The 13187-nt window shown below is 37.2% G+C and overlaps 1 protein-coding gene across 4 annotated transcripts in view; it reads left to right on the top strand.

The window, feature by feature from the left end:
- Positions 1-13187, top strand: part of LOC145266889 (lisH domain-containing protein ARMC9-like) — a 317027-nt gene that overhangs the window by 159279 nt on the left and 144561 nt on the right. For all 4 annotated transcript variants that reach the window (XM_080122667.1, XM_080122658.1, XM_080122685.1 and 1 more), the window contains one exon: positions 2574-2648. In XM_080122667.1, coding sequence (XP_079978793.1) covers positions 2574-2648 — 75 coding nt within the window. The remainder of the gene's footprint in view (positions 1-2573; positions 2649-13187) is intronic.

Raw genomic sequence — 13187 nt, 5'->3', positions numbered from 1 at the left:
CTTATGACGGAAGGGGTGGAGAATGGGTTATGGTGGGTGGGATGTTTTCGTTTATATTTATAGAGAAAGTAACCAGTAATCTTAAAACATTTTTTTCTTTCTCCGGGGGGGGGGGGATAATATTCTAGACATTTTGCATTTAACGGCTGACTGAAATAAAATGTATTAGACAAAATTCTGTAGTATTAAGTCATTTCCATAGAAGCTGCCAAATTGAGCTACTAGACTTGGTTTATTCATGTGAAACATTTACAGCAATAACTTGTCTTCTTGCCACAACTGCAAAAAACTGTTTTTTCTTCTTCTGTATACCTAAAACTAAATGCAATTTCCTTTTCCCCAGAACTTCCAATCTGTGTAATACATTACTACAGGACTGCTTCTCTACAAACTACAGTATGGTCGTCTTCAAATTCAATATCAGCAAATATTTCTGATAATATGTGTAAGACTCAAACTCGTTCTATGACAGAGTACTATGGCTACATCTGGGGGAAATGCTGCTAAGAGCACCATTCCCGCATTGACAGAGTATAAAACCGGCTTTGAAATCTAGTGGTGGATCTCCTCTTCTTTTCCCTTCTATCTCTTTCTCTCAGAAAAGTCTTTATTCTATTGTTATTTACATGGTAGCTGCTTAACGGTGCTCCAATTTATGATCCCCACCTGTAAACCATTCTCACAACAAGAACTCATCCAGCTCCAACTACTGGAAACAATTTTCCCTTTTTTCGTCAGTGTAGCAAAAATTAAGCATAACTTTCATGAACAGAGTTTCTTTTCAATGAATATTCGTCTGTTGAAGACAATATTACAGAGCTGCTTTCCAGTTGACTACAGCATGGTCGTTTTCAAGTCCAATGTAAACAAATTCTTGCTGAGCCGTTTTCTTAAATAATCAAATGCTGCCTAGTTTCAACCATCGTTACCAATCATCAAAGTGTTGTCTCACCATCCACTTGATAAACTCACTCGTTTCCTCAAGTGGCTTTTAGGACTTAATAAACGGTGCCCCATTAGTATATGAAAATGTACTTTATCATACACTTCGCATAGGACACACGCACATAACCCACTCCTTCCTGCTAAAAAAAGAAGACCCTCCAGAATGTTTTGCATGCCAAGAACTTTTTTTACGGTAAAACGTTTTCTTTTGGATTGTGGCGATCTCGCGCATATCCGGCAAAACTATTACAATGGCAGCAATATGAAAGAACTATTTAAAAAAATAAATTCCAACAAAATACAACATTTCTGAAAAAAGTAAATTTATATACAAGAATATAACTTTAATTCAATCCAACTCTACTCCCACCCACCCGAAAAAAAAAAAAACACATCACCTAATGATGCATAAAAGGCTGACTTGACTTACTGAATAAATTAAAATATTTAATCCACAAAAAAAAAAACATGAAACTCGGCATTAAATAACTAACAACAACAACAAAAAAAAATGCTGTAAAACCAAACCAAACCAAACCAAACCAAACCAAACCAAACCAAACCAAACCAAATTATCATACGCAATGTATAAATCCATATTTCCTCTCCTTAGTGATGGATGAAGCAGTAGAGTAGACTAGTCTCAAATCTTTGTAGAGAAACTCGTCTCAAAGAGGAAACTTCTAATACACCACCATTAGTCTTTCTCTGTTGCTTTCAGTCATCTTAGATTTAGCATTGTCAGAGGCGGCCTTAGCTAACTGCAACCTATGCGGCCGCTTTCATAAGCCCGGGGCTGATTTATTTTCTTTTTTCAAAATCTTAATTTTTTAGTTATTATCCCTCCCTACCTACCGAGGACCCCACACAATTCGTTTTGCATAGAGCTCCACAATAGTCCTTTTCTGCTGCTTTCAGTCGTTGTAGTTTAATCTTTGTCAGGACTGGCCTTAGGCTATTGCAACCTATGTGACTACAGTACTCCCACCCCCGCTTTCATAGGCCCATGCTGATTCATTTTTTTTTTTCAAAATTTTAATTTGCAGTTGTTATCCCTATCCCTACTCAAATAGGGCCCCGCGTAATCTGTTTTCGCATAGGGTTCCACAGTAGCTAAGGTCACTGTGTTTCATATTCCTAACAAGGACTATCAATATTACCTGTGATTCTCAAAGTCTATTCTCTTACTTATCCATATCTTGCATAGGCTGTTATATTTCTAAAGAAATAGTCAACAAAGAGTTTCAGGTCCTGGATATGACCTAAAACTATATCCGATCGTGAGGCCCCACCTTGCGGGCCTTGGGGAGTGTGGAGCCACCCTTTAATTGCCATTGCTCCCAGGTCCACTCTGATCCGGAGTGGTAGTACCTGTTAGGGTCCCAACTATGGGTTAAATAGAATCTGACTTAAAAAAATATATATACTCCATTAAAAATCGTTCCTCAAAATAACTAGATTCTGCATTAAATAACCTGAAAAAGGTTGATATGTCGTAAAACAAAAACAACCAACGAACCAACAAAGAGAAAGACTAGCGGTGCCACTTCTGTATAATGTCTTTGTTTTTTTGTTGTTTTTTTTTGTTAATGTTTACTAAAGATGATGAAATTGTGTATCAATTTCAGATTCATCAGTATGTCAATGGCGCCCTCTATAGCATTCTAGCTATTCCTTCGGTTCGAGAAGCAGCAAAGGCTATGGTAAGTTCTTGAGAATTTCATGCTTTTCATTTGTCAAATTTTCATGCCTGACTGACATGCATATGGGAATCTTCACAAACTTTTTAAAAATAAAACATTCATCACATTCACATGCACAATTCAAATTTATATTTTTACTTTTTTAATAGAAATGGCTCCAGACAAGGCATAAAGCCACTTCATCTAAGAAACTATAACATATTACATCAATTTTTTTATTACTTGTTCTTATATTGCAATTATTATTTTTGGTCCCCCGACAAAAGGAGGGTGAACCTGTAAATTCATCCTTGTCCGTTCATCCGTCCACACTTTTCTCAATAACTAAGCCTTGAAGTTTTTTGAAATTTCGCACAAACATTAAACATGATATTAGTAAAACAGCAACATAACGGATTTTCTGGGAAAACTCCGGTCCCCCGCCCCCAGGGGTGCCTTTCAGGTTAAAATGGCTAAAATTGATACTTTTGTGCTTATTAAAAAAATTGATGCTGCCTTGGATTTTTATAAAACTTTCTGTGAAGTTGTAACTAACTAATTTCTATATAATATATATAATAGATTTGACGTCCTCTTGGGACCTTTGGGTCTAAATGGTATGTTTGCAAATGCTGAATGATGAAAAAAATAGTCATTTTTTTGATGTCTCGTTCACTGTGCACCCATGGGGGACCATGCATGCTTCACTTGTTTTTTTTTACTTTTCAATTAAGTCAGTCTGCCATTTAATACACCACACATTTTGTATTGTTCATTATTATCTAAAAAATATAATGATGGAAAAAGAAGCTGAAAACCAAAACTGAACTAGAAACAGACAATCGAGAGAGATTTGCAAGTGGAAGAAACAGGAGTGACGCTGTGAATCTGACTTCAGATCAAAAACAAATGTATACTTTGACTGCCTCGTGCATCACAAGACAGAGAAGTTCCCAAGTCTAAGTAAATATATATTTTTACATGAACAATTTTATTTTATTTAAAAATTGGTTTTATGTAATATTTTTGAAAATATTGAATAACAAAAAAGTTTTCTCATTTTTATATTATGAAATGTGTATCAAGCTTCAGGTTTGGAACTGGAAGCATGCCTTTTTCACAAGCGCCGGCGTGAGCCCGGCGAAAACTTGGCAGATAGCGGCACAGGCTAGGTTTGAAGTTGTGGAGGTCATGTTTGTGATGTTCTCAACATATGACCAAGCGAAGCAGTTCAGCAGGTTCAGGTCGGGGGAGGAGGGGGCAATGAGCGAAGGGTACAAAGTCGTACCACTCCTTCTGAAGTGTGGGTCTCTTTGGACTTGTGGGCCGGCGCAGAATCCTGTAACCATACCCAGGGTCTTCCAGCAGCCACCTGATTGCACTAGAGCCCTCACTTGAAACCACACCAAAGATCATAACCATAGCTGGAAACTTTGTTGAACTGTGCCCTCAAGCATTGAACCATCTGGATTAGCATTTTCAGCCGGTCACTGAGGTGTGACCGACAGACGTGTCATAGTAAATGTCTTAAAGCGGTCTCGGGAAGATATGAAGATGGCCATCGTTAGGGTCTGTAAGAAGAAAAGTATACCTTACATGTTGGGTGTGCTGTGTGGCTCCTTCTTCTCCCAGGAAACATCTTGACCTCTTCACCCTTGGTGGCGTTCTGATTGGAATTTTCTTTCTTCATCCTCCAGACTGCTTCATTGTTCCAATGAAGACATTTATGGCAGACACAAGAAAAACGACACGCGACACAATTGTAATATATATGGAACATAACTATTTTATTTTACATTAGATACAATATATATTACAAAAAAAAACTTTTACAATTTAAAACTGGACAATAGGCATTTCAAAGCTAACTAACCTTACTAGTTTTGAGGGAGGGGGCGCTCCCCTCTCCTCGTTGACGGAGAGACAAAAATTATGGTGCTCACCTCATGACAGGCCTGAACAGAAAGAGGGAGATCTCTAGGAAAGGGAATTATGGGAAGGTGTTTCTTTGTATCTCTACGCACATGGCCAAATAACCACTCGGCCATGCTGCAGAGGGTGTTAGAAACAGTGGCACAGAGAAATAGTGCCACACTGCCAATGGTCCTGTTGTCATAACTTGGATCGATAGAAAGTATGAGTTGAACAGCAGCGTATCTCTGATCTCGCTCGCTGAACATTTTGTCATTTTCAGACATGATAGAAGGCTCCTATCGCTTTTGGGATTTGTACACAACTGACCTGCAACAAAAAGAAAACCGGTTTTCATCAAACGGAAATAGAATCATGTCATCTTTTCTAGGGCGAAAAATTGATCGTTCCACCCCGTAGTATATTAACATTCCTATGCTTCTTTTTTACTGAAAACATAAAGATGCTGATTAAATATCTATGTAATAATTCGCTAAAACATTCTCTCTTTCTACATAAGGTATCACATCCTAGGCACGGTACAATCATATTGACACACCGGTTCTCACCAGATCACTGAAGTGAAGCAACTTGCCAGTTCCAGATGGAAGGCTGGACGTTGTATATACCACACGGAATCACAGAAATTTCCAGATTGGTATCTAGAGGCGTGTTTAATTCACTGGGGCCAATGCACCACCCGAATATACTCGCCTGGCGGATAAGTGACAAGGCAGTGCTCCATGTAATGGTGTACCGGCAACCTGCTGCAAGATGCAATCCTGAACCTGCATGTGAAGCACATGTTTACTGCAATGAACGGAGACATCTCAAGTGTGTGCAACACGAAGTTGCGGCTCATATATACAAAAACACTCAATCCTAATGAACAAACAGATGTATACGAGTTCTGCCAATGAAGATCACGTCCTAGGTTTAGGGTTAGTAATAGGATTACTACAGAGCATGTATTGTTTGTTTTTCATATTGTAGATATGAAAGTGAGACTAAACTTAGCTCTTGACATAAGAAAGTTCGTTTGTGTCTGGTGGGCAGGGCAGTAATTGATTCGAAGGAAGAAACACTGCCATTACGGTGAGTCGGTCTTATGGAAAACATGATCTCATAGCTACGAGGATTGGCGAGAGGTAAACCTGGCTGTATGCAAATTGGTTGGCAATCGCTGGCATAAAGGTGACGGCGGGAGACCACTTTGCAGATGGTGTGTAGCGAACTACGGGGCGGTGTTGTTATTGAGTGAGAAGATCAGTGAAGTTTTGAGGCGATTGTTTCCTTCTTCGTCGTTCTTTACAGAAACCCGGACTTTGAGATGTTGTCGTCTTCAATGTGTCCTTTTTACCGAGAACTTAGACTTTTCGTATCTAACATAAAGTGATTCCATCGAACTGTTCAGCACTTAATGTGTTGGAATTAAATTGCTTGTAGCGACCTGTCTTGGAGCTGTTCATTAGGATTGAGTGTTTTAGGTGATACATGAGCCGCAACTTCATGTTGCACACACATAAGATGTCTCGGTTCACTGCAGTAAACATGTGCTTCACATGCAGGTTCAGGATTGCATCTTGCAGCAGGTTGCCAGTACACCATTACATGGAATCTATCTCTTCCGGAAGTACTTGGTCAACCCGTTCCCTTCCTATTGTTCGTTCCTGATTTTACGTACACATATCAAACCATACGTTACAACCAGTGTTTGTATATAGACCCAGTTATTGACACTCTCCTCAAAAAGGTTTCAGACGCAGTCAACCAATTTTTTAATAAAAACCGAAACAAACTGACTTTTGTCAAACTAAACCTAAGGTTTGTTTAGGGTTAGGTTTAGGATTAAAAGAAACAGAGCATTTTCAATTCTGTAGAAGTACCAAGAAAATAACGTATGTTTCTATACATTTCCTTCTTCACTTTCCTGCAAAGAATTCAATTCTTGCTTAATTTTTGCGTCACAAATGTAAACAAAAACTCGATTTTTGCAGTTACGAAATAATATGAACGTTTTAGTATTATTTGTAAATATAATACTCATAGAATTAATATTATTTGTAAATATAATACTCATAGAATTAATATTATTTGTAAATATAATACTCATAGAATTAATATAATTAATATTTATAGCTAAGTAAAGAATCAAGTAAAAGGATTTATATGGAGTTCAGAGGTGGGGGGGGGGCAGGAATTTCTTAAGTTCTCTGATTTTTTCGGTGGGTATGTCCCATCAGTATATAATTAATACTCCTTTTTTTCTTTTGTAAAATAAAAAACTCAAAGACATAATGGAAATTTGTGGTCACTTTTGGATTTAATATTTAAACATTTATGCATTTAGTATATATTAAATCTTATGAAGATATTCCTTTTTGTTTATAATTGACAATTTTTTCTTTGCTTTCGACTGTTAATAAACACGGAAAGAGAGTGTGTGTATGAGAGATAAATAGATCGAGAAAGAGAGAGAGAGAGAGAGAGAGAGAGAGAGAGAGAGAGAGAGAGAGACTCAGAGAGAATGATGATATTAAATATAAGCGGTATGTGTAGGGGTTGGGGTTAAGATTAGAGAGAGAGAGAGAGAGAGAGAGAGAGAGAGAGAGAGAGAGAGAGAGAGAGAGAGAGAGAGAGAGAGAGAGAGGATATAAAATATAAGCAGCGTGCGACAGAGCGAAAGGGTGGCGACATAAAATATAAGCGGGGGGGTGTATAGGGGGTTGGTAAAACAACATTCAGTGAAATCTAGATGTGGAACGGAACAAATTTGTGTTTTATCTAAAATTAAAATTGATTAAAGCTTTCAAATTGTTTTAAAATCTGTGTTCATCTCATGAAGGCGAATGCTTTTATTTTATTTTTTTCAGTTGGATATTATTTATGTTAATATAGTGATTGCCTTTTAATACATGATGCTTCTATGAGAGACAGATATTTGGTAACGATTTAGAAATATCAAAACAACACAAAAAGATTAATGATGTCTGGAAATTGTTTCTTTTTCGAGTTTGGTAACAAAATAAAAAAATGTTTGATCAATTTTGTATTTCTTATTGAAAGAATAAAGAATTATAAAAAAAAAAATTCATGCAAATGAAATTCTTAAAATCTTTTTCATAATTTTTTCAATGATTTCCATTTTGCATCAGGAACTGTTATTAACCTTAATTATTTTTTCTTTGATATTTAAACTTTAGTGTTCCATGAACAATATTTTTGGATCAAATTGAAAAATTTTTTCCAATTATTTCCGTTTTAAAGATTAGACAGGCAAAAATTAAGCAGCAATTGAATTCTTTGCAGGAAAGTGAAGAAGGAAATGTATAGAAACATACGTTATTTTCTTGGTACTTCTACAGAATTGGAAATGCTCTGTTTCTTTTAACCTCAAACATAACCCTAAACAAACCTTAGGTTTAATTCAACAAAATTCGGTTTGTTTCGGTTCAGACTTTTATTCAAAAATTGGTTTACTGCGTCTGAAATTGTTATGTCGTCACGGAATATAACTGGTTGTTAAATGTGGGAATTACTAGAAAATATCGTTTTGGCAGCAAATTATTTATTTTTTTAAACAGAAAAATAGTAAAACATTAGAGCAACAGATTATGTGAAATTCTGTGTTAGCCATCTTGAAAAGTCTTCCCCTTTCCGATCCGGGGGAGATAACTCTTTGCTTTTCGGTTATTTCCCTTTATAGCAGAGACATATTTGCGTATTCATTTAATAGAAGTCATATAGAAAATCACATTTAAGGATATAGTATTTGCAACAAAGAAACATATTTAAGAATATCAAAATAATGTTTTAATAAATGTATGTACAACCAAAATTTGTTGGCTCCATCGATCTCGAGAGATTATGGAACTCCGCGTCCTGATTCAGTCAGGGCGAGGGTTGCAGCTTGTGGTTTGGCTGTGCAGGCTGATGCGGGAGCCGCAGGACCTGCCATAGTATCTACAGATGTAGCTTTTCTGTCTCTCTGCCTGGACCGGGGTCAAAGCTGGATCTGTCCTCCGTTTGTAAAACCAAAGTATACAATTATTTTAGTACGCAATAATCATATTATATTTTCGATACTTCTCAGACGCATTCTAATACAAAACCGACGAAACAACGCTCCTAGACATATCAAGTATCTTTGTGTGAAATTTAAAAAAAGTCGGCTCAGCCGTTTCCGAGTTCATAGGGAACGAACACACAGAGACAACCACAGAGTTTTTTGTATAATAGCAGTGATATATATATATATATATATATATATATATATATATATATATTATTGTTATTATTCTTTATGTAAATACAGTCATATTTTGCTACGATGTGCAGACCGTTTCGATCTCATCAGGCAAGGAAAATTAAGAGTTAAAAAATTAAAAATGGTTCAAGACTATTTTTAATTTTAGACGAGATATACTTTGCCATGGCTGGCGTAGAGCGAGATATATATATACGAGAGATGTGCAATAAGTAATGCCTCTGACCCACTTCCATAGCAGTAGAGCAACGAAATTTGGTACAGTTATTAGTCTTTCTCTACATAGGAACCACCCAGAGTTATGAATTTCTTCCATCGTTTGATGCAGCTCTGGAGACCGTTTTTGTAGAACATCCCAGGTTGGTCGTCCAAACACTACGTGACTTCAGAAATCAAGGCTGCATCATCTGGGAAACGCTTTCCTTTCAAAAACAACTCCATGGCTGGGAAGAGGTGAAAGTCAGAGGGTGCAAGGTTAGGAGAGTAGGGCGGATGGTGAAGATTTCATAACCAAACGTCTGTGCTTCTGATCTGGCGGCATGCGAGTTGTGGACCGGAGCGTTGTCCTGCAGGAGGCGGGTACCTTTGCTGATCTTGCCTCGCCTCTTGATTTTGATAGCTTCCCTTAATTTCCTCAAAAGTGAAGCATAATAGGCTCCTGTAATTGTAGTACCCTTTGCCAGGAAATCTGTCATCACTACTCTGTCCAGGTCCCAGAAGACTATGAGCATGTCCTTGCCAGCGCAGGGCTGCACCCTTGCCTTCTTTGGAGGTGGTGAGTCCAAGTGCTTCCACTGTATTGACTGGGTTTTGTCTCTGGATTATAGTGATGGACCCAGGTTTCATCCTGTGTAATCAGACTTTTGAACAACTTTGACTCATCTTCTTGGCATATCTCCAAATTCATACTTGAGCACTCGATGCATTCTCGTTTCTGGAATGGTGTGAGCAACCTGGCAGACACTTTATACATATGCAAATGGTCATGAATGATAGTTTCCCCAGACCCTGTACTAATCTTAACATCTTGGGCTATTTGGCGAATAGTAATGCGCCGATCTTCCAAAATGGCAGCCTCAACTTGACTGACAGATGCCTCATCAATGGCAAAAGGAGGGGGCGACCAGGTCTGGAGGCTTTTTCCACAGACTTCCGGCCATGTTTGAATTCACGATGCCAGCGTTTTACAAAGTTATATGATGGGGCATTATTACCATAAGTTTCTTTCCTTTCATCAAAAGTCTCGTGTGGTGTGCGTCCTTTCAAATAGAAAAACCAGATCACTGCTCGACATTCAACAGGCTCCATTTCACACCTGACTAAGTTCAAACACCTGTAAAACAGAAACCACAATTAGTTCAGAGCTGTAATTTGCCACATAACCCGTAGAGATATAAATCATTGCACATGCAAACTTTCAACTAGATCAGATAACTGGAAGTGGGTCAGAGGCATTAATTATTGCACGCCCATCGTGTATGTATGTATGTATATATATATATATATATATATATATATATATATATATATATATATATATATATATAAAGGGGGTTAGAGCAATTTTCTATAGAGCAGAGTGTAATTTAATTAAAATACAGGAAAAGAATAATGCTCGTTGTAAAGCCGATGTATCAAAGCTCAATAGGTAAATATCCTAGAGCTACTTTTATATTTGGTATGGTGATTGATAATTTATAATTGAAAATTAAAATTAAAAATTAAAAATCCATTTCTTAAGAAGGAGCATAACAAAGCCAATAAATTGTACGATCGTTTCGGAAACGATTGTTTTTATTATGACAGATATTGAGTCAAGGAAAATTATTTTTAGCATATAGTTTTTTATGAAAACAAAGTCTCCACATCAGCAAAATATTGGGTGTTTTTTTTTTTTTTTGAATACTTCCAATTAAGCTGGTTATAAAGGTGTCTTTTGAAGGTATGGGGATACATTTGGTTGATAATTGTAATTCCTCGTTATGAAACATATCTGCTATTACGTAGAGAAACTCAACCGGTTATGGGGAGTTATTAATTTAAAGAGGGTTAGAGCAATTTTCTAAAGCGCAGAGTGTATTTTAATGCTATAGTAAAAATACTAATTTAATTAATATATATATTATATTAATATTTTTTTTTTTACAAGGGTGTCACCACTTATCAAGGCCCAGAGGCCACTCGAGGATAAGGGTTAATAGGTATACATTAGTCATTGTGATTTTAGCATAGTAAACAGTAAGAATTTTGAAACTTGGATTACTTAGGGGGACGATTCAATTAGAACTTGTTCACATTGGACTTTTTCTTTTTTTTTTTTTCATAGGTATCAACTCATTATCAAGGCCAAGAGGCCACTCAAGGATAAGGGTTAAAGAGTGTACAGTAGAAATTGGACAATATAATAATCATTAGTAATGAAAATTTGTTAAATTTGATAACTTATATGGAACGGCTCATCAAGAACTTATTTACGTTAGACTTGAAGACAACCATATTGTAGTCTGCCGGAAAGCAGGAAAACGGAAGACAATTCCACAGGCGTGCAGTTCTAATAAAAAAGCTTTGTTTATGGAATCTACGTTTAGGTTTAGGCACAGATAAAGAGTGGGGGAATTATTGATAGTGTTTACAGCTAGACGAGTGTTTCTTGTGAAAGTTTTGCGAGGGGGGACCATAGATTGAAGCTCAGTCGAACACTTTCCATGAAAATAACGATACATGAGAGACAAACTCGCAACATCTCTTCTGTGAGATAGAGGTTGCAAGGAAGAGAAAAGGACATCTCCTACGAGGCTACGAAGTCTATTTTGAACTCTATCAAGGCAGGCCAAGTCCTTTCTAACAGCTCCTGCCCAGATGTGGCAACAGTATTCCATCCTTGGACGTACCTGGCTCTTATATAGATAGAGAATTGCATCAGCAGTGAGATATCTACTGGATCGATAGAAAGATCCCACCATTTTTCCAGCGGCCTTGGCAACAGATTTGATGTACGTGTTCCATTTAAGATCAGGAGTAATGGTCAAGCCCAGAAGCTTGTCAAAACTTGAGGCCTCCTGAAGACGAGAGCCATTCATTTCAATTGATACCAGATGTGGATCAGAATGTTCATGATGTAAAGAGAGAAGCTTGGTTTTAGATGCATTAAAAGTAACCAGCCACTCCTTTCCTCATTGTACTACATGCTCAAGATCAGAGGAGAGAGAATTGGAGAGAACTTGGTCGTTTACTGTCTTAGATGTGCTACCATAAATGGTAGTGTCGTCAGCATAAATGTCTACAAATGATGTAAGGATGTGATTTGGAAGATCATTAATGTAGATCAGGAAAAGAGTTGGGCCCAGGATGGACCCCTGAGGGACACCGGCATTAATACTGTGGGCTTCTGATTTTTGCCCATCAACTACTACTCTTATGAACTTATCAGAAAGAAATGATTTAATAATTGAGAAGACATTTCCAGCTATACCATAGCTAGAGATCCTATGAAGTAAACCTTTATGCCATACCCTATCAAAGGCCTTAGATATGTCAAGAGCAATTGCCCTAGAAAGGTTGCCTCCGTCGAGAGATTTGCTAATCCTATGAGATATAACTGTAAGCACATCTGCTGTAGATCTAGCAGAACGGAAACCATATTGAGTGTCACTAAGAAGGTTATTTTTGTTGAGATGGTTGATTACTTCTGTATTTAACACAAATTCCAGCAACTTACTCATGACGCACAGGAGACTTATTGGCCTGTACTGTAATTAATATATATATATATATATATATATATATATATATATATATATATATATATATATATTGTTACAAACGGTCACCTCGACATCAGATATTATTTTATTATTCTATTAGCGATATATGATAGACATTTGATTGCATGTTCGAACTGAACGATAATCCACTAATTCCTTATCATTTTAATACTCAGTGTTAAAATTGGCCTGAAGAAATTCTCTTCCACCGACCGAGGACAGAAAAAGCGAAATATGACGGCAGAACAGTTGTTACTCTGTGATCCGGTTTCGGAAACCAAAGAAAAGACAAGCGAGGTATGGAGGAAGAGAAAGAGAGAGTGTAGAAAAGAAAAAAAAGAGAGCCGGAGAACGAGAGAGTTGAAAAACGTTCAACCGACGTTAACACCTTCCACCCCCAACAGTATGAAAGCAAGTGTCAGGTCATTCGGTCAACACACTTCCTGACCTCGTTTGGGTTTCGAGCTCCTTAACGCCAAAAAGCATGACAAAGAAAGAAAAGGCGATTTCGTGAATTCTATTTTGCGCGAAACAAAGAAAGGAAAAAAAACCCTCTCTCGCGCGCGTAGTTCGACCAAAGTCCGGTCTCATTTTGCTTCCCTGGACCTTTAAGCAAAA

This window comes from Euprymna scolopes, chromosome 4 (genome assembly GCF_053919585.1).
Source record: "Euprymna scolopes isolate OS-2025 chromosome 4, ASM5391958v1, whole genome shotgun sequence".
Classification (NCBI taxonomy): Eukaryota; Metazoa; Mollusca; class Cephalopoda; order Sepiida; family Sepiolidae; genus Euprymna; species Euprymna scolopes.
Note: the sequence above shows the minus strand (reverse complement) of the source record. Positions and strands in the feature narration are given on the sequence as shown.